We start from the raw sequence: 19211 nt of genomic DNA on the forward strand, positions 1-19211 counted from the left end.
CAACCCGTGAGCATATGCCTGATGACCTCTTCCCTCACTTCACCGCAGGAGAGACGGGCACACACACACACCGCCTGCTGTGTGTTGCCATACAAGGACTGTGGGACTCTCATACTCCTTTCACATAGGATTTATGGTATGTTACTTGTCAAAAACAATTGGGCAAAGTTTATATGATCCTTTTCAAATAGCCCAATTTTTACATCTTTCTTGTCGGCCTTCACCTTTTATATAGCCATTGCTTTACCCGGGAAGGGGCAAGAGACATTCAACTTTGACCCGGTTGTTTTGCGACCGTTGACATGGTAACCGGACGAGACAGCAGCATGTCCTAAATTCCTCTGTTTAAATTCAGACCTTCCACTGCTTTCATTCTTCACATTCTCAACAGTAAGTTAGCAGCTCGCCATACTTGTAATGTGTTAATTTTCCTGTTATGGTGAATAAAAGGTTGGCTACAGTTAAACGCGAAACGTTGTCAAATATGAGCTGGATAGCCAGCTAGATTGCAATGAACCAAAACATTGTCTAGAAAGTTGCTTTTAGTTGCCTGGCTTGTTAGATTGACATATCCTAAATACATTTTGAAACGGATGTTTTTTGGGTGAAAGAAATGTAGCATGTAACGTTGCTATTTAAACCAGGCTGCTGTGATGTCATGACATTTATGTGTTTATATTTTTTCATAATGACAAGGACAAGTTTGATTTCGGGAAAACAACAATGAAATGTTCATGATTTAAAGCGTGGCAAAGCATACACCATCAAAGACATCCATTATTGACTTCTTTATGCAGGTCCTAAGAAACATTATAAGATGAATACAATTTATTTTCAAAAGAATAGAACATCATATTTTGAGTTTATGTTCCTGCTTTGTGCAGCCTATAGGCTACATGGCAGCGCTATGCAAATGAAAATCAGCTCTTATGTTGTTTATTAACACAGACAAGACACACCTGGATGAACTTTTCTCCTTTCAAACTCCCCACCAGTTATTTTGGCTGAAGACAGAAAAACTACCAAACGCTAGGAGGCTAAGTTAGAAATACGTGCCAAAGCGGGTAAGATTAAAAAGGTGACGTTTTTACTGTGGGGTTGGCGGGACTTTTAAATACATTCCCACAATCATGACTAGGTCGGTTGGCGGAAATACAAGTACAGGCTTTGTTGTCATCAATACCTTTCAGATATAAAGAAAAGGCAGCAAGAAGTTGGCAGCATGGTAAAGTTGACGGTAAAACATGTTGGTTTGAAAGGGGTATTACAGGGGGCTGAGAAGACACAGACAGACAGACAGACAGACAGACAGACAGTAAACAGTATGCTCTGCCTCTCCCTTCCTCTCTCACCAGTCAGCCCCAGATTTAAACAGCTACTCCTAAACCTGGAGAGAAAAATAACCAGCTCATTTCACTCCCAACGACCACATCAATATATTTTATTAGGCATAGGATCTCTCCTCCTCTCTACTATGACACCTACAGACAGCTGAGCAGCCAATTACTTTTCAACTGATGCTATCTGACCAGAGTCATTAAGAAGGTTACAGAATAGCTGAGAGTATGAACATTTTAACCTAAAATTCCTGTTTATGCACTTTGTGTCGGGGTTTCTCCTTAGGTTACAGTAGGGTAGGGACGTTTTTTTCTGACCAGAATCACTAAGAGCCAACAGATAAATAAACAGACATTTTCCTAAATAAAGTAATTCAAAGTTGGGAGTGATTGAGGGAGAAACTCTTAGGAAAGGGTGGAGGATATTGGGATGTGAATCATCACGTACAGTAATCCAAACAGATGCTTCTCTTCGTAATACCTTAAATATGACTGAAGCTTAGCTGCAGTGTGTGTGTGTGTGTGTGTGTGTGTTTAGCCGTTGAGCTCTATCACTCTGTTGAAACAGTGGTGTTAATTACAGTTGATCCCTGGGTCTCAGAGGAAGAGTGAGGGGTGACAGAGCATCCAGTTTCAGATGAGAAAAGCCCAAGCCACTCCACTGCTGAACACCATGGTCTGTCTGGCAGTCTGGCTCCTTCTGGGAAACGTTCATTTCCACAGACAAATCTGATGCTTGGATAATGCTGTCACACAATCGCATACACAGGCACAATGACACACTCTTCATATTAAAGCCTATTTCCGCGCAGTATCAGTAGCCAGCTAGAGCAAATTCAGTTTGAAAGTACACAGTTGAAGAATATAGAGTGACTTGGACTGCAGTAAACAGTCTCTGTATAAAGCACCAACAGTCTTGTCTGTAGTGGATCTGTGTCCAGTGCTGTCGGATTTCACAATGACTGTTTATACTGACCTCAGTTTGTCCTGTCCTGTGGCGCAGCTCCAGACAAGCATGACAGACAGGACAAATGGATATCACATCATGCTTTAAAAGCTTGGTTGGTGACATGAAGAAAAACTTAACACAGAGAGGGGGGGGGACAACGATGACACAGAACAGCTGCAGTTACCATGACAGCGTTCTCACATGGATAGGAAGTAGATTAGTCCTGATTAGTTTCCTGCGGCCTGTGGGCCTGACTTCCTGTGGATCAGAGGGAGGGCCTCTTATCTAGGGAGGGGCAGTAAATCACTGGCTAACCACAGACCACAAAACCATATGTCAGCCACAACAAAACACAGCCTGCATATCTCTGCAATGACGGTAGGCCATCATTGTAAATAAGACTTTGTTCTTAACTGACTTTACTTAACTGCCTAGTTAAATAAAAAATATCAGTAGCCTGACGACTCACACTAAATTATTCTACTGCTGCTCTGTTGTCTGCCACATTCTTTAGTCTGAGACTGCCCTCATTGAAGTCGTTTGTGGTGATGTGAAAATGAGGGGTGTTGTACAAAACAAAGTCATCAGCGATTGGATCGTCTCTAATCAATCAGAGTAACAAAGCCAATGACGAATTTTCAAACTGTCGTTTTACCCACGTGTGTTCTGGCTCTGGCCCAACCCATTGGTTTCTGGACCAATCACCTGGCCCTGAATGTGTTGGCATTCGGTGAAGGGTCGGGGAGGTACTCAGATCCAGACTCATTGCAGAGAAGAAACTAACGTCTGCGGGCGTGGCGTAGTGTTTGGCCAGAGCAAGGAGTCTGGGTAGCCAGGCAAGTATGTCAGACCACAACACGAAACAGAGGGGCTAACTGACCACAGGCCTGTAATATCAGCCACAACACAGAGGGACCTGACAGCCCAATACAAAGAGCTAGGCCTACTCATACACATTCAACCTGCTAGACCTTCAGAGCTTTACCAAAATAGGCTGTCAATCAAATATGGACCTTGAAGCCAGTTCCACTGCATTTTCCCCCTTATTCTTCCCCTCTAATCAGAGACTGATTTAGACCTGGGACACCAGGTGGGTGCGATTAACTATCAGGTAGAACGGAAAACCAGCAGTAGTCCGGACCTCGTAGGGTAGGATTTGAATACCCCTTCAACAAACTGGCTTTTCAGCCACAGTGAGTCTGCTGAGTGGGTCAACATCTGTCACCTAGTACCAGTCTAACCCAAAGAGGTTGTCAGAGTTGATCTAATTAAAAGAACCAGAGGACATAATGTCCATAAAAACTAAAGTGAATATAACTCCTCCATCTCTATATGTTCTCCATTTGCCTGTCCCTCCCATGAGACATTATGCTTCCACGTCTGCTGTTTGTCATCTCAAAAGATGACCGTTTTTCTAGGCATATCTATTACCTATATTCTGACGCATTACACTATTATTATAATGAAATGATATCATAATAACAGGCCATCATATAATGGCACCATTATTATGACATAATACCATATGATTGGCCTGATCCCTTTGCCTTATGTCTTTGTGTGAGCGTGTGTATGTTTGTCCTGAGTGGGAGAAAAGCTGCCCTACCGCCACAGTGAGGTTCTCATGAGACGCTACACAAGGTCAGGTCTCCACCATTCCTCCAGACTCCTACTTTGAAGCCCCTCCTAATCTAATAGAGACACAACTGGAAATTAGGATTCATTCTATTCTTCAGTTACCACTTAGAATATCTTTATTGACAAGGATTAGAGTTGAATGACGAATTGGGCTAATGATCCGATCCCCACGTTGCTTTTGGTGCAGTGAGGTCATTATCAAGTGTTTTTGAGCAGTGTTCCATCCTCCCAATGCTGCAAACTGAGCGGAGGTGTAAAATAGTCTGCTCCTCTCTGCGGTAACGACACCAGACAAATCAATGCAGAGCTCTACCTGCTGTGTACCACGGAAACACATCCGATGAAACAACTAGACCTACATCGAAAAAACAGTCAAATAGACTTCATCCTGAGATAACACGATGAAACAAACGGCATCAAAACACTCCAACAGCAAAGTGTTCACCTTCAGTTCACCTCCTTGTCTGTAGTCATGGGACCTTGAAACAGATCATACCTCTGGCAGTCATGCGCCTCTACTGGAACACATGATCAACGCAGCAGCCTCGTGTGATCATGGAGGATCAACGCTCGCAGCTGAACCAACAGGTCGGTAAGGTCTGGTTCTCTACAACAACTAAGGACTCAAACATTATCCTGTATTTGTTCACTAGCAGATGACCTTCAGTTTGTGTAGATGAGAGATCAAGGTACCCAAATGTTTTCTGATCATCTCTCCTTAGAAATGAAAGTGTCTGTCGTCACAGAGAGATTACAGGGAGAATGATGGGTGGAGTGGATCATAGTGTAAAGGATATCATTCCCTTCTTAAAAGAACACAAAGCTATATTCTATAAAACACTGTATGAGAATCCAGCTAAACACTTGAATTTCCAATAATAGGTCTCCGGGCAGACTCGAGACGCGCATGCTTTCCACATCACCAAACAAAACAAATGTTATGCTTTTAATAACACTATTAGCATTAGCAACGGCATAGTGTATCTGTTTCCACATGGTCAGACAAGTTGTCCGGATCCTAGCCTGAAGCTACAATAGGTTATCCTAAACCGGAGTCCCTGAGGCCAATCATCCTCTGAGTACAGAGTGTAACATGTACAGTGAAGGAAAAAAGTATTTTGATCCCCTGCTGATTTTGTACGTTTGCCCACTGACAAAGACATGATCAGTCTATAATTTTAAATGGTAGGTTTATTTGAACAGTGAGAGACAGAATAACAACAAAGAAATCCAGAAAAACGCATGTGAAAAATGTTATAAATTGATTTGCATTTTAATGAGGGAAATAAGTATTTGACCCGTCTGCAAAACATGACTTAGTACTTGGTGGCAAAACCCTTGTTGGCAATCACAGAGGTCAGACGTTTCTTGTAGTTGGCCACCAGGTTTGCACACATCTCAGCAGGGATTTTGTCCCACTCCTCTTTGCAGATCTTCTCCAAGTCATTAAGGTTTCGAGGCTAACGTTTGGCAACTCGAACCTTCAGCTCCCTTCACAGATTTTCTATGGGATTAAGGTCTGGAGACTGGCTAGGCCACTCCAGGACCTTAATGTGCTTCTTCTTGAGCCACTCCTTTGTTGCCTTGGCCGTGTGTTTTGGGTCATTGTCATGCTGGAATACCCATCCACGACACATTTTCAATGTCCTGGCTGAGGGAAGGAGGTTCTCACCCAAGATTTGGCCCCGTCCATCTTCCCTTTGATGCGGTGAAGTTGTCCTGTCCCCTTAGCAGAAAAACACCCCCAAAGCATAATGTTTCCACCTCCATGTTTGACGGTGGGGATGGTATTCTTGGGGTGGGGATGGTATTCTTGGGGCGCCCACAAGGTCCCCCTGCTCAAGAAAGCACATATTCAGGACCGTCTGAAGTTTGCCAATTAACATCTGAATGATTCAGAGGAGAACTGGGTGAAACTGTTGTCACCTTCTCACCAAGCTGCTTGGCGATGGTCTTGTAGCCCATTCCAGCCTTGTGTAGGTCTACAATCTTGTCCCTGACATCCTTGGAGAGCTCTTTGGTCTTGGCCATGGTGGAGAGTTTGGAATCTGATTGATTGATTGCTTCTGTGGACAGGTGCTTTTATACAGGTAACAAGCTGAGATTAGGAGCACTCCCTTTAAGAGTGTGCTCCTAATCTCAGCTCGTTACCTGTATAAAAAGACACCTGGGAGGCAGAAATCTTTCTGATTGAGAGGTGGTCAAATACTTATTTCCCTCATTAAAATGCAAATCAATTTATAACATTTTTGGCATGTGTTTTTCTGGATTTATTTGTTGTTATTCTGTCTCTCACTGTTCAAATAAACCTACCATTAAAATTATAGACTGATCATTTCTTTGTCAGTGGGCAAACGTACAAAATCAGCAGGGGATCAAATACTTTTTTCCCCTCACTGTATCTGACGCTGGCTCACATCCCTCCCTGTCTGGTCACTAGTAAATAAACAAGACTTTGGCTGCGTTTACACAGGCAGCCCAATTCTGATCTTTTTTTCACAAATTGGTCTTTTGACCAATCAGATCAGCTGCAGAAAAACTCTGATGAGAAAAGATCAGTGGAAAGAAAAGCAGAATTGGGCTGCCTGTGTCAACACAGCCTTAGTGTCCTAACGAACAGCACTACTCAGGACCTTACGAGTGCAGTGAGGACAGTGTAGAGGGAACACATCAATGAAATTGGACAAGAATATTTGCTAATTGGAAGGTAGCTAGGTGAACAGACTAAAGTATTGAGCAAAGTATGCAAACACACACCCACGCAGGTAGGCGCACGCACAGACAGACACACACACCATTATGCCTGCTATTGACAGACAGCAGGTATGGCCATACTACAGAGCATTGCAGAGGAAAGAACAGAGCAGTGAGGAAAGGCTTTCACTTAATAAAGTTACAGTCAGTCTCTCACTATCTTCTTCTTCCTCCTCCTCCTCCTCCCTCTCTCTCGCTCTCTCTCTCTCTCCCTCCCTCCCTCTCTCTCTCTCTCTCTAACCAACTGTACGCATTACTACAGTGGCAGACCTGGGGAGCCCCTCACATCTTCAACAGCCTTGACACGTGCACACTTAACATACACACACTACTGATTACCATAGTCTGATTAATCACATTGGGGACAAATTGGAACTGCGACCAATGTGCTCTCCCTCTATTGGGCCATCCAAAACAAGGCATATCCTCATCAATTAATCTACCATCTGCTGTAGAATTAACTAGCAGTACATTCACCATCCTGAGTTGCACCCAGATAGCTGACCCTGAATCCAACACTTAATGATTTGCCAGTCAGTCCCAGTCAGACGAGTGTTGAGCGCTGACCTGACAGTGATTGTATTAAATGTGATCTGTCAGCATCTGAAATATCACTGACCTGATTTACCACTAACCTCCCACTCCTAGCCAGAGCTCAGTGCAAAGCCTGAGGGTGTTCAATCCAATCGAAACGTTACTTATTGACTATGCATTTTTGGTACAACTTAATGCATATCTCGTTATACTTTATTTATTATACACATGCCATGAATACACAATTCCAAAATACTAATACAGACTGCAATACACACACATTTACTTGAAGCAGGACACAGACACATCTTACAGCAGGAGACTGCAGAGGGAGGCGTGTGCTCTCCTCTGTACCCAGGCCCGATGCAGAAACACAGGCAAGCCCACTTGATTCATGCCTGGCTCCCATAGGGCTGATTCGTGCCTGGCGCCCAGGGCCCATAGGGCTCTTGTCAAAGGTAGTGCACTATATAGGGAATAGGGTGCCATTTGGGACGTACCGTACAGTGTGCTTCTACATCTTCATTGCTTGCTTTTTGGGGTTTTAGGCTGGGTATCTGTATAAGCACTTGCTGACAACTGCCAATGTAAAAATGGCTTTATAAAATAAGATTGATTGATAGACAAACAGCCTTTTCACAGCTTATTGTTAGCAGAAAATTAAACTCACTTGTATTCACAGCAGGTGGTTTCATTCATTAGTGGCTTGTGGCGTGGAACCAGAGGCGTGTTGTGTTTAGGGAGGAAGTGGAAGAGCAATAGGACAGTGTTGCTGAAAAGCCATAGAGTTTATAGTGTCTCTAGTGAATCACACAACAGCCTTGACAGGGGGCTGTCATCACCTGCTGGTGTCAAAACAATCAGCAGTAGAAACGTTACAGACCATTCTTACTCTCGTCTCCCGCTGTTGAGAGCCAGCGAGAGCGAGAGCGAAAGAGACAGGAAGCTTCTCATCAGTGTAGCAGCTCCACCCAGCCAGCGACCCACTTATAGATCTGTCTTTACTTCAACCACAGCTCACATGATCCCAGAGGTGGAAATTAGTGCGGACACAAACGTACACACACTGCTGACAGATGTCCAGGAAAGGTTGAGTGGCTCTTGTATCCCGGTGGAAACACCTGCATCTCCTCCTGACAGCTAGCAGCCTCCTCCCAGCTCTTATCCTATTAACAAAGCTCTCACTAACTCACTCACACACACACCGCTTCTCTCTCTCTATCCATCTATGTCTCCCTCTCTCTCAGACCAGCAGATCTCTTTTTTGACACTCTCTCTCGTTTTCTCACTCTCGTTCTCCATCTCTCGCTCCGTTCACCTCCATCAGATTGCTCTATTTAGCCTGACACACAGAAACCTCATTCCAGTGCAGCACCATTCTCCAATCCTTAGGGTGCATCTAGACTTACAACACAGCTTGTTTCATTAACACAGCCTATTGAGAATTCCACTATGGAGAGTGCTGCAGTAAACCTGAGACCGCTAGTTATGTCACTTCTCCTTAATGTTGCTTCGTGGCCTCGTCTGTCGGCTCCACAGACACACAGGCACCACAAACAGGCCTAAACCCCAAAACCTGATCTGAGTTAAAGAGGCGGGGCTAGAGCCTCCACCTCTCATCCTCCTCCAATGAGAGAGCAGTATTCACCAGTGGGCGTGGAGAACAAAGGGAGCAGGCCATGTTTCTCTAACTGTTTATTTTGTGGTATTCCCCAAGCACTCCCCCAGCTGCCAAACTAAGCTAGAGGAGAGGACTGCAGCACACACACACACACACACACACACACACACACACACACACACACACACACACACACACACACACACACACAGCCTTGTCTGTCTACCGAGGCGGTCTGACTGGCTCTCTTTGCCTACGCATCCCCCACCTACTCTCCAAGTGTCAGTTACAGGTCATATCCTCCAACCACTTCCCTATTCTCATTCATTCCTCCTTCCTCCTCCTCCTCTCTCACTTCAAGAAACCAGCGTGGGATGCAGGGGAGGGAGAGTGAAATGAATCCACACTGCATGTCTTAAACATGGCTCCTCATCCTTAGCTTTCTCTGCCACTCCTGGGTTGCATCCCAAATGGCACCCTATTCCCTATAAAAAGTGTACTACTTTTGACCAGGGCCCATAGGGAATAGGGTGCCATTTGGACCGCATCCCTGTGTGAGCTACATACAGTGGGGAAAAAAAGTATTTAGTCAGCCACCAATTGTGCAAGTTCTCCCACTTAAAAAGATGAGAGAGGCCTGTAATTTTCATCATAGGTACACGTCAACTATGACAGACAAATTGAGAAAAAAAAATCCAGAAAATCACATTGTAGGATTTTTAATGAATTTATTTGCAAATTATGGTGGAAAATAAGTATTTGGTCACCTACAAACAAGCAAGATTTCTAGCTCTCACAGACCTGCAACTTCTTCTTTAAGAGGCTCCTCTGTCCTCCACTCGTTACCTGTATTAATGGCACCTGTTTGAACTTGTTATCAGTATAAAATACACCTGTCCACAACCTCAAACAGTCACACTCCAAACTCCACTATGGCCAAGACCAAAGAGCTGTCAAAGGACACCAGAAACAAAATTGTAGACCTGCACCAGGCTGGGAAGACTGCATCTGCAATAGGTAAGCAGCTTGGTTTGAAGAAATCAACTGTGGGAGCAATTATTAGGAAATGGAAGACATACAAGACCACTGATAATCTCCCTCGATCTGGGGCTCCACGCAAGATCTCACCCCGTGGGGTCAAAATGATCACAAGAACGGTGAGCAAAAATCCCAGAACCACACGGGGGGACCTAGTGAATGACCTGCAGAGAGCTGGGACCAAAGTAACAAAGCCTACCATCAGTAACACACTACGCCGCCAGGGAGTCAAATCCTGCAGTGACAGACGTGTCCCCCTGCTTAAGCCAGTACATGTCCAGGCCTGTCTGAAGTTTGCTAGAGTGCATTTGGATGATCCAGAAGAGGATTGGGAGAATGTCATATGGTCAGATGAAACCAAAATAGAACTTTTTGGTAAAAACTCAACTCGTCGTGTTTGGAGGACAAAGAATGCTGAGTTGCATCCAAAGAACACCATATCTACTGTGAAGCATGGGGGTGGAAGCATCATGCTTTGGGGCTGTTTTTCTGCAAAAGGACCAGGACGACTGATCCGTGTAAAGGAAAGAATGAATGGGGCCATGTATCGTGAGATTTTGAGTGAAAACCTCCTTCCATCAGCAAGGGCATTGAAGATGAAACGTGGCTGGGTCTTTCAGCATGACAATGATCCCAAACACACCGCCCGGGCAACGAAGGAGTGGCTTTGTAAGAAGCATTTCAAGGTCCTGGTGTGGCCTAGCCAGTCTCCAGATCTCAACCCCATAGAAAATCTTTGGAGGGAGTTGAAAGTCCGTGTTGCCCAGCGACAGCCCCAAAACATCACTGCTCTAGAGGAGATCTGCATGGAGGAATGGGCCAAAATACCAGCAACAGTGTGTGAAAACCTTGTGAAGACTTACAGAAAACGTTTGACCTGTGTCATTGCCAACAAAAGGTATATAACAAAGTATTGAGAAACTTTTGTTATTGACCAAATACTTATTTTCCACCATAATTTGCAAATAAATTCATTAAAAATCCTACATTGTGATTTTCTGGATTATCTTTTCTCATTTTGTCTGTCATAGTTGACGTGTACCTATGATGAAAATTACAGGCCCCTCTCATCTTTTTAAGTGGGAGAACTTGCACAATTGGTGGCTGACTAAATACTTTTTTCCCCCACTGTACCCTTATGAAGGCTATTGCAGCTAGCTGAAACGTTCTCTATATCGTGGTTAGTGGTATATCAAATCACTTGAGAGCTGCATATGCTGTGTGCGGGCTTTCATCCTTTATTCTAAGTGTATACATCTCCTCTTCCAGCAGGTCCCTCCCTCCTCGGGTCCCAAATGGCACCCTTTGCCCTATATAGTGCACTACTTTTGACCAGAGCCCTATGGGCCCTGTTCACAAGTACTGTGCTACATAGGAAATAGGGGGCATTTGGGATGCAGCCATACTGTGTGCGCCAGTGCAGAAATTATTTGAAGGCTAAAGGGAGAGAGGGATAAGTCAATTAAAGATGCTGGGTGAAAACAACCTGGTCATTGATGAATGGGATCTGTAAAGTGTGTGTGTGTGTCCTTTAGAGTGAGCCCCTCTGTGACTCCACACAGCCCAGGAATAATAAACGAGCTGTATCATTCCTCATCTCTGGCAGCATTCCACCTGCTGCTGAGGTAATACTGTAGAAGCCAGCGTGACACACAGAGGTGAGAGACACAGCCATAAGGGTGGTCATTAAAAGGTTTCAACCACAACAGCAATATCCCAGTGGGCAATATTAGCTAGTTGAAGCAACGTCATGCTGACGTCTTATGTGTTACATCATGGCCGGCCAGGTTGGATACTGAAAGGAATGGGATGTTTTTTTTTACACAAGTATTTTTTATTACCAGAAACACTTCCATTGTCCTCAGTGGGTTTAGATCTGTCATGCGTTCAAGGTGAGTCAAAGGGCACAGGGTTACGCTACACTAGGCTAGCTGCCTGTTCTGGCTGGCCAGCCACTGTGAACTAGTGTACTTCAGGGAGCATGCACTAGGTAGGGCACTGACTCTAGGGAGTGTTTACTGAAACAGAGGAGGAAACATCAAACAGTTCTCCTTGGATTGGTTCTGTCTCCAGGTACACTTGGACAAAGGGGAACTGAGAGGAGAATCCCAGTGTATTAACGGGTGTCACGAGGACACAGGCTGGGTCGTGAACACACACACACACACCCTCCAGTGGCCCACTGACCACCTCAACACCAGAGAGAAAGAGAGAGAGGGACATACATCTCTGTGTCCAATCTCTCTAAACCCTCTTCTTGGAATGGCATTGGACAATCAAAGGGCATCAAGTTCCTTCCGAGATGTAGGGATGTACGAGGGCATGGAGGTCATAAGGCCTGCATAATGGCCCAATACATGGGCTGACCGGCAAGGAATTTGAGAAGAATTTCAGCAATCATGGGCAGTGCAAATTGCAAAACAGCACACCATGCACTGCTGTCAAAACATAAACTGGACAAAATAGGCCTAATTGTTCTCAGTCCAAAATGCTGCTCTTTTTCTGTTTGAGAAAGATCTAGAAATGTGACAGTGGTTCAGCCAATTCCATTCTTTCAGCCTACAGTCCAACTTGAGTCCGTGCCATCAGCAGCGTGCCATAATAATACTCCGCAAAGATGTGGAAGAGGGAGAGGAATCACTGACAGTGACACTAAATAATCACCCACTAATTAAAAGCACAGTGGTACAGTATGTATGCCCTGAGATACAAAACCCACTCCAGTTAGTGAACCCATTTATAGCACATGCTATTAGCTCACTGTATGTGTCAGTTGCTACACTCCAAATGGCCATAGCAGAGAATCAGAAGAGATAGCGTAAAGGAAAGCCAACTGAGTAGCCCTGCAGGCCTTAAAACATTATCTACAGTGAGGGAAAAAAGTATTTGATCCCCTGCTGATTTTGTACGTTTGCCCACTGAAAGAAATGATCAGACTATAATTTTAATGGTAGGTTTATTTGAACAGTGAGAGACAGAATAACAAAACAAAAATCCAGAAAAACGCATGTCAAACATTTTATTAATTGATTTGCATTTTAATGAGGGAAATAAGTATTTGACCCCTCTGCAAAACATGACTTAGTACTTGGTGGCAAAACCCTTGTTGTCAATCACAGAGGTCAGACGTTTCTTGTAGTTGGTCCCAGGTTTGCACACATCTCAGGAGGGATTTTGTTCCACTCCTCTTTGCAGATCGTCTCCAAGTCATTAAGGTTTCGAGGCTGACGTTTGGCAACTCGAACCTTCAGCTCCCTTCACAGATTTTCTATGGGATTAAAGTCTGGAGACTGGCTAGGCCACTCCAGGACCTTAATGTGCTTCTTCTTGAGCCACTCCTTTGTTGCCTTGGCCGTGTGTTTTGGGTCATTGTCATGCTGGAATACCCATCAACGACCCATTTTCAATGCCCTGGCTGAGGGAAGGAGGTTCTCACCCAAGATTTGACGGTACATGGCACCGTCCATCGTCCCTTTGATGCAGTGAAGTTGTCCTGTCCCCTTAGCAGAAAAACACCCCCAAAGCATAATGTTTCCACCTCCATGTTTGACGGTGGGGATGGTGTTCTTGGGGTCATAGGCAGCATTCCTCCTCCTCCAAACACGGCGAGTTGAGTTGATGCCAAAGAGCTCCATTTTGGTCTCATCTGACCACAACACTTTCACCCAGTTCTCCTCTGAATCATTCAGATGTTCATTGGAAAACTTCAGACGGGCATGTATAGGTGCTTTCTTGAGCAGGGGGACCTTACGGGCGCTGCAGGATTTCAGTCCTTCACGGCGTAGTGTGTTACCAATTGTTTTCTTGGTGACTATGGTCCCAGCTGCCTTGAGATCATTGACAAGATCCTCCCGTGTAGTTCTGGGCTGATTCCTCACCGTTCTCATGATCATTGCAACTCCACCAGGTGAGCTCTTGCATGGAGCCCCAGGCCGAGGGAGATTGACAGTTATTTTGTGTTTCTTCCATTTGCGAATAATCGCACCAACTGTTGTCATCTTCTCACCAAGCTGCTTTGCGATGGTCTTGTAGCCTATTCCAGCCTTGTGTAGGTCTACAATCTTGTCCCTGACATCCTTGGAGAGCTCTTTGGTCTTGGCGGAGAGTTTGGAATCTGATTGACTGATTGCTTCTGTGGACAGGTGTATTTTATACAGGTAACAAGCTGAGATTAGGAGCACTCCCTTTAAGAGTGTGCTCCTAATATCAGCTCGTTACCTGTATAAAAGACACCTGGGAGCCAGAAATCTTTCTGATTGAGAGGGGGTCAAATACTTATTTCCCTCATTAAAATGCAAATCAATTTATAACATTTTTTACATGCGTTTTTCTGGATTTTTTTGTTGTTATTCTGTCTCTCACTGTTCAAATAAACCTACCATTAAAATTATAGACTGATCATTTCTTTGTCAGTGGGCAAACTTACAAAATCTGCAGGGGATCAAATACTTTTTTCCCCTCACTGTACATGTGTTTCTTCAAACACTGACTCATCAATCCAAATATGAATGTGCAACAAACTCAAGCCGATTTCAGAGGTCTAATAATGTAGTGTCTCGGGTGCGAGTACACACCTACATACACACACGTACACACGGGTCTAGCAGCCTAGTGTCCCGAGGGAAGAAGGCGCCAACAAGTAAAGCCTGTTCAGCCTAGAGCTGTGAGTCACACTCGCTTGTCAAACTCCATCACAGACAGTAATGACTTGTTCTGAGGGAAAACGAGACCTCGAACTGTGTGTGTGTGTGTATATATGAAGGGAAGGAGGAGGAAATATTTCCAAAATACTCCTGAAGGGCAGCGGGAGAGAATGTGAAAATCTCAACTGCCGTCAAAAACAAAGCAGCCTGCCAGCGACAGTAGGAGAGGACAAACATAAAGTGTTTCCATAAAGCGCGGTGGCTTTGAAAATCGAACTCACTTGATGAAGCAGCGGGCTCCTTCGAACGTATATCCCTCCTCCCATCCCGTTGGTAAATCTATGCGGGAAAGAGAGGGGAGAAGAGGGGGGAGTAATGAAAAGGCTACGAGACAAATATATTGCAACACACACAAGCGGCTGTTGAGATAGGAGCAGAGATCTGCGCGTGACCGAAAACACCGTTTCCCACGCCAGCCCCTTACGCAATATTTATAGTCTACCGCTATGCTATCCATTAATGATATAGCCTAGTGCGGATCATAGAATAGCCTCATCGTCATGTCCATTCGTATCAGTTTTTCAACCTATTGTATTGATAGGAGCCATTTAAATGTAAGATTGTAAAAGGCGGTTTCCTAAGCATTGACTGTGTGAGGACCTATGCATTCCGCGCACGATTTATTCCCTCTGTTGCGGTGGATATGGAATGGTAACAATAACATCCTTATCCGCAAGTGAAGTCATTTTCACAACAAAACAAACATTTGTTGCGTTAAACATTTTTAATGAGTTACGCATCAATGTTTCATGTTATCATTTTATCAACAGCTGTTGTTACAATTGTTACAAAATAACTGCCCACTGCTTCGACTACGGGCTTAATTACAGTGTAGGCTACAATCCTGGCAAGTGGCAAACAATAATGTAAAAAACGAACTTATTCGTTTATGAATGTGAATGCCTACTTGACGGAACTTTCAACAACTGTCGCAATGACTAGATTACATTAATTGACCGCTCAACTTGGAGGTCCTCGCGCAGAGGAGAGAGAGAGATAGACGGCTGTTGCTTGCGGCAGGGAGTCTTCGCTCAACGTTTCTCCGTGGTTTCTGAACCCCTTTAAAACCGAGACTCTTGCGGTATGTAACGAATGGAAGAGTTTGATGAGAACCGTTTTTACCTGGGGTTTTTCTGTGCCCCGTTATGACGGCCTCTCCGGTGACAGGATGCAGCCAGGTCGTACTCTTGGCTTCTTCACTGTTGGGTAAGAAACGGGGAGAAGGTGAACACGCAAATAACAGACATAAACAAACGCGTCGAAACAAAGCCAATACACTTCCATGCGCTGTATCCTGAGAATATTTACTTGATGAAGAACATCCTTCCGTCCGGAGTAACCCCATAACTCCAAGAAGAAGGCAGGCAGGAGATCCAGTCAGGGTTTAGATCCGCCGCCATGTCTAGCAGAGGACGGAGACTGGAGTGCGCGTATCCGTGCCTTCAGCGCGTACTCGGAAACCCTTAGCAACTGGGCGCGGGGAACCTCTGGGGGGCGGGAGCGTGCTTGCAAGGTAGAGAGGTCTCCTCCTGTTTTTACATTGTTTTCAAAACTTTTATTGAAACAATTTATATTTTGTAAGTACATACTAAGGAGCATAAACACTAGCATATAAAAGCATAGCCTAGAGCAAGCCTATGATTCAGAAAAATGGCCCACCTCAGTTATTTACATGCTAAAGATGTCAAATTCAATTTCTCATGTCACAATTAATTACATATGGCATTGAGTAATATATAAATCCATACAGTATGTCCTTGTAGCCTAGAGCTACTGTATTCACCAATAGAATACTCATCCCGCAAGTGTGCTAAAGCTTACACGGATGGTCCGTCTGTGCTGTTCCGTATTATCACACATGCCATCCCAGGTCAACCTTGTACCGCACTGCATGGTTCAGCTGTCTATAAATCCTTCTCCCACCCAAACAACCCTCCCCCTCCTTACCCCTCCCCTCACCCCCTCTCTAGAGGTCAGACAGAGCAGAGGGTCCCGAGTAGATTGGATGCGTGTGTATGTGTGTGTGTGTGTGTGTGTGTGTGTGTGTGTGTGTGTGTGTGTGTGTGTGTGTGTGTGTGTGTGTGCGTGTGTGTGTGTGCGTGCGTGTGAACGGGTGCATGTATGCGAGTGTAGAAGTGCAAGTGTGTGTATGCATAAGTGGTTGTGTGTCTGCGTGTGGGTGTGTGTGCATGTGTGTGTCATACATGAAAAGATGGTGAACACGCAATGCAGATAGGTTAGCTAGGATGCCAACATCACGCATATGAGATTTAACCAACAAAAAATAACAACATAAATGAAAACAATAACACTTCAGATACATGTCCATTGTCCAAGCCAATGCCAAACAAAGGATACCCACTAGATACCGATCTGGGGTCAGTTTGCTGTTCCACCTCCATAATGGTTAAGGTTAGGATTTGGGGAGGGTAAGCTGATGCTAGATATGTTGTCTGAGAAGGGGAACGTCTACCCACCCCTCAGGCCCCCTTGGCCTTGTGAACTCACCACTAAATCCACCCAATTAGTAATTCTTATATCCAAGGGGCTTTAGCAGATTAGTGTGTGTGTGTGTGTGTGTGTGTGTGTGTGTGTGTGTGTGTGTGTGTGTGCTGGAGGAGACTGTTATAAGACCTTCTAGGTTGGAGTCAAAACATATCTGTTGAATAACTTGTGTGACAGCATACAGTGTAATAACTACTGTGACTTACTTAATAAAAACAAATGTTGACTGCTGTTTAGCACATTAAATGAAAACAATATTTGCTTAAGTGCAGTGATTTGCACAATAATAAATGCAAATCATGCAATTAATGCATGGACTAATAGTGTATGATGTAAATTGTAAACTATGTAAATAAATACATAAACTAGCTAGTTACTACAATTACATGTAAATCATGTAAATAAATACATGAACTAGCCAGCTACTACAGTTACATGTAAATCATGTGACTCTCAGTGTGTTTACATTCCAATGTAGATATGGCAGTGGGACAGGAGGATGGAATGCTGTGCTGCTGGTGATTACCTTCTCCTCTCCTCTGGATATCCAAGGTTAGGAGATGTTAGACTACACCAGACACCAGAGCCATGCAGGGCTGGGGCTATATGGGGAACTGCTTTTGGGAGTGAGGGAGGGAGCCGCAAAACAAACATGATGAAAACGTTTCAAAAGCTGCTCTGGTTTCTGTCATCGGTCATTAGGATGGAACTCTAGCACAGGCTGTACTGTGTGTATGTGTAGGGGAGGGGTTTTGTGTGTGTGTGTCTGTGTGTGTGTGTGTGTGACACGTGCTTATGTGCGAGAGTGCATGTGGTCTTGGATGTGGTTACCGTTTACAATATTCTGTCTGACTGTGACTCAGACACTTTCACTGTGGAGCTTAAGACCAGTTAATTTTTGTAGAGCACATCCCCTATTCTGATTATCAGCTGTTGTCAAACACAGGTGGGAGTGAAAAGCCGATTCTCTTCCTCAATAGTGTGCAGCGAATTCAACTAGATGAAAACCCAAAATGAGTATGACATCCTGGAATTAATTTTTGAAATGTTAAAAATTTTGGTGACCCAAAAAGCCTACTATTTAGAATTCAAGTATGGTTATTCTGATTCTGACTGTGTCTCAGTTTGGCGGGAGCCCTATGGGCCCTGGTCAAAAGAAGTGCACTATAAAGGGAATTGGGTGCGATTTAGGATGCAGCAAAGGTCTCCATCAAACTTCCCATTGACCTGAGGGTCTGTCTCTCCCCTCAGTCATTAAAGAGCTGTGAGGGGCTGGAAGCTAGGCTCATAATGATTATTAATGAGACTGCGGCTTAGCTACGACCCCTGCCGCCTTTTTGAAGTCGCCTAGCGCAGAGCAGAGCAGTTCCTTTGATGTCATCATTAGAGGGTCCAACCCAACCAATAGCCTCTTCTGAAACAGAGATGACTTCCTGCTTAGGGACCAATCTGTACCCCACTGTTACGATGGGAGGGCCTCAACCCCCTTTATCAAAACAACAACTCCATTCCTATTCCATCCACTCATCAATCATGCCCCTTATATTTTCCCTGCTATCCTCCTCTCCACCTTATTCTCCCAATTTTCCCCTTCATCTCCCCCCAATCTCCCCAACCCTCTCCCAATTCTCAACCCCTATCCTCCCACGACTCCCCCAATCCTCCCCATAATTTTTCTCCCCCACACTCTCCTCTTTCACCATGTCCTCCTTCCTAACTAGAGTCTCTGACCTCCATGTCACGTCTGTCCCCTCTCTCTGGATCAGCGACTGCAGCATATCATATTCCTCTGTGGAGCTTTCTGTCAGTCCTACTCAGCCTCTCTCTATGGGCTCTGTGTCGCTATAAACTTTCAATTTAGGAGACAAGGACTATTTCAGCAAAACGAAAACACCTACGCTACAGGCTAGCACTACAGTGTTGTACATTGCAGTGGGAATTCCATAGCTAGGGTAAAAGTTTTACCTTTCAGAATAAATAAAACAAACTCAAAAACACATCAGGCTTCACTGGTTAAAGTGCTCTCCACATGACCACGGCTTTAGAAGATGGGTTTGTGGCTGGAGCTGGCAGGCTCGCTACCTACCCAGTTAGGAGTCCCTTGAACGATCATGCAGCGTGTGTGTGTCTCA

The 19211-nt window shown here is 44.6% G+C and overlaps 1 protein-coding gene across 2 annotated transcripts in view; it reads right to left on the reverse strand.

Annotated features, from left to right (window-relative positions):
• LOC311139815 (pleckstrin homology domain-containing family A member 5-like) overlaps nt 1–15982 on the reverse strand; it is a gene marked incomplete at its 5' end in the record, with an annotated part of 147939 nt that extends 131957 nt beyond the window's left edge. The window contains 3 exons of one of the 2 annotated variants that reach the window (XM_084174777.1): nt 14796–14853; nt 15697–15773; nt 15883–15982. In XM_084174777.1, coding sequence (XP_084030903.1) covers nt 14796–14853; nt 15697–15773; nt 15883–15974 — 227 coding nt within the window. The remainder of the gene's footprint in view (nt 1–14795; nt 14854–15696; nt 15774–15882) is intronic. The other variant, XM_084174776.1, reaches the window with a different exon arrangement.
• Nucleotides 15983–19211: the final 3229 nt, after the last annotated feature.

The sequence above is a fragment of the Coregonus lavaretus genome (assembly GCF_964263955.1).
Source record: "Coregonus lavaretus genome assembly, chromosome: 13".
In the NCBI taxonomy this organism is placed as follows: domain Eukaryota; kingdom Metazoa; phylum Chordata; class Actinopteri; order Salmoniformes; family Salmonidae; genus Coregonus; species Coregonus lavaretus.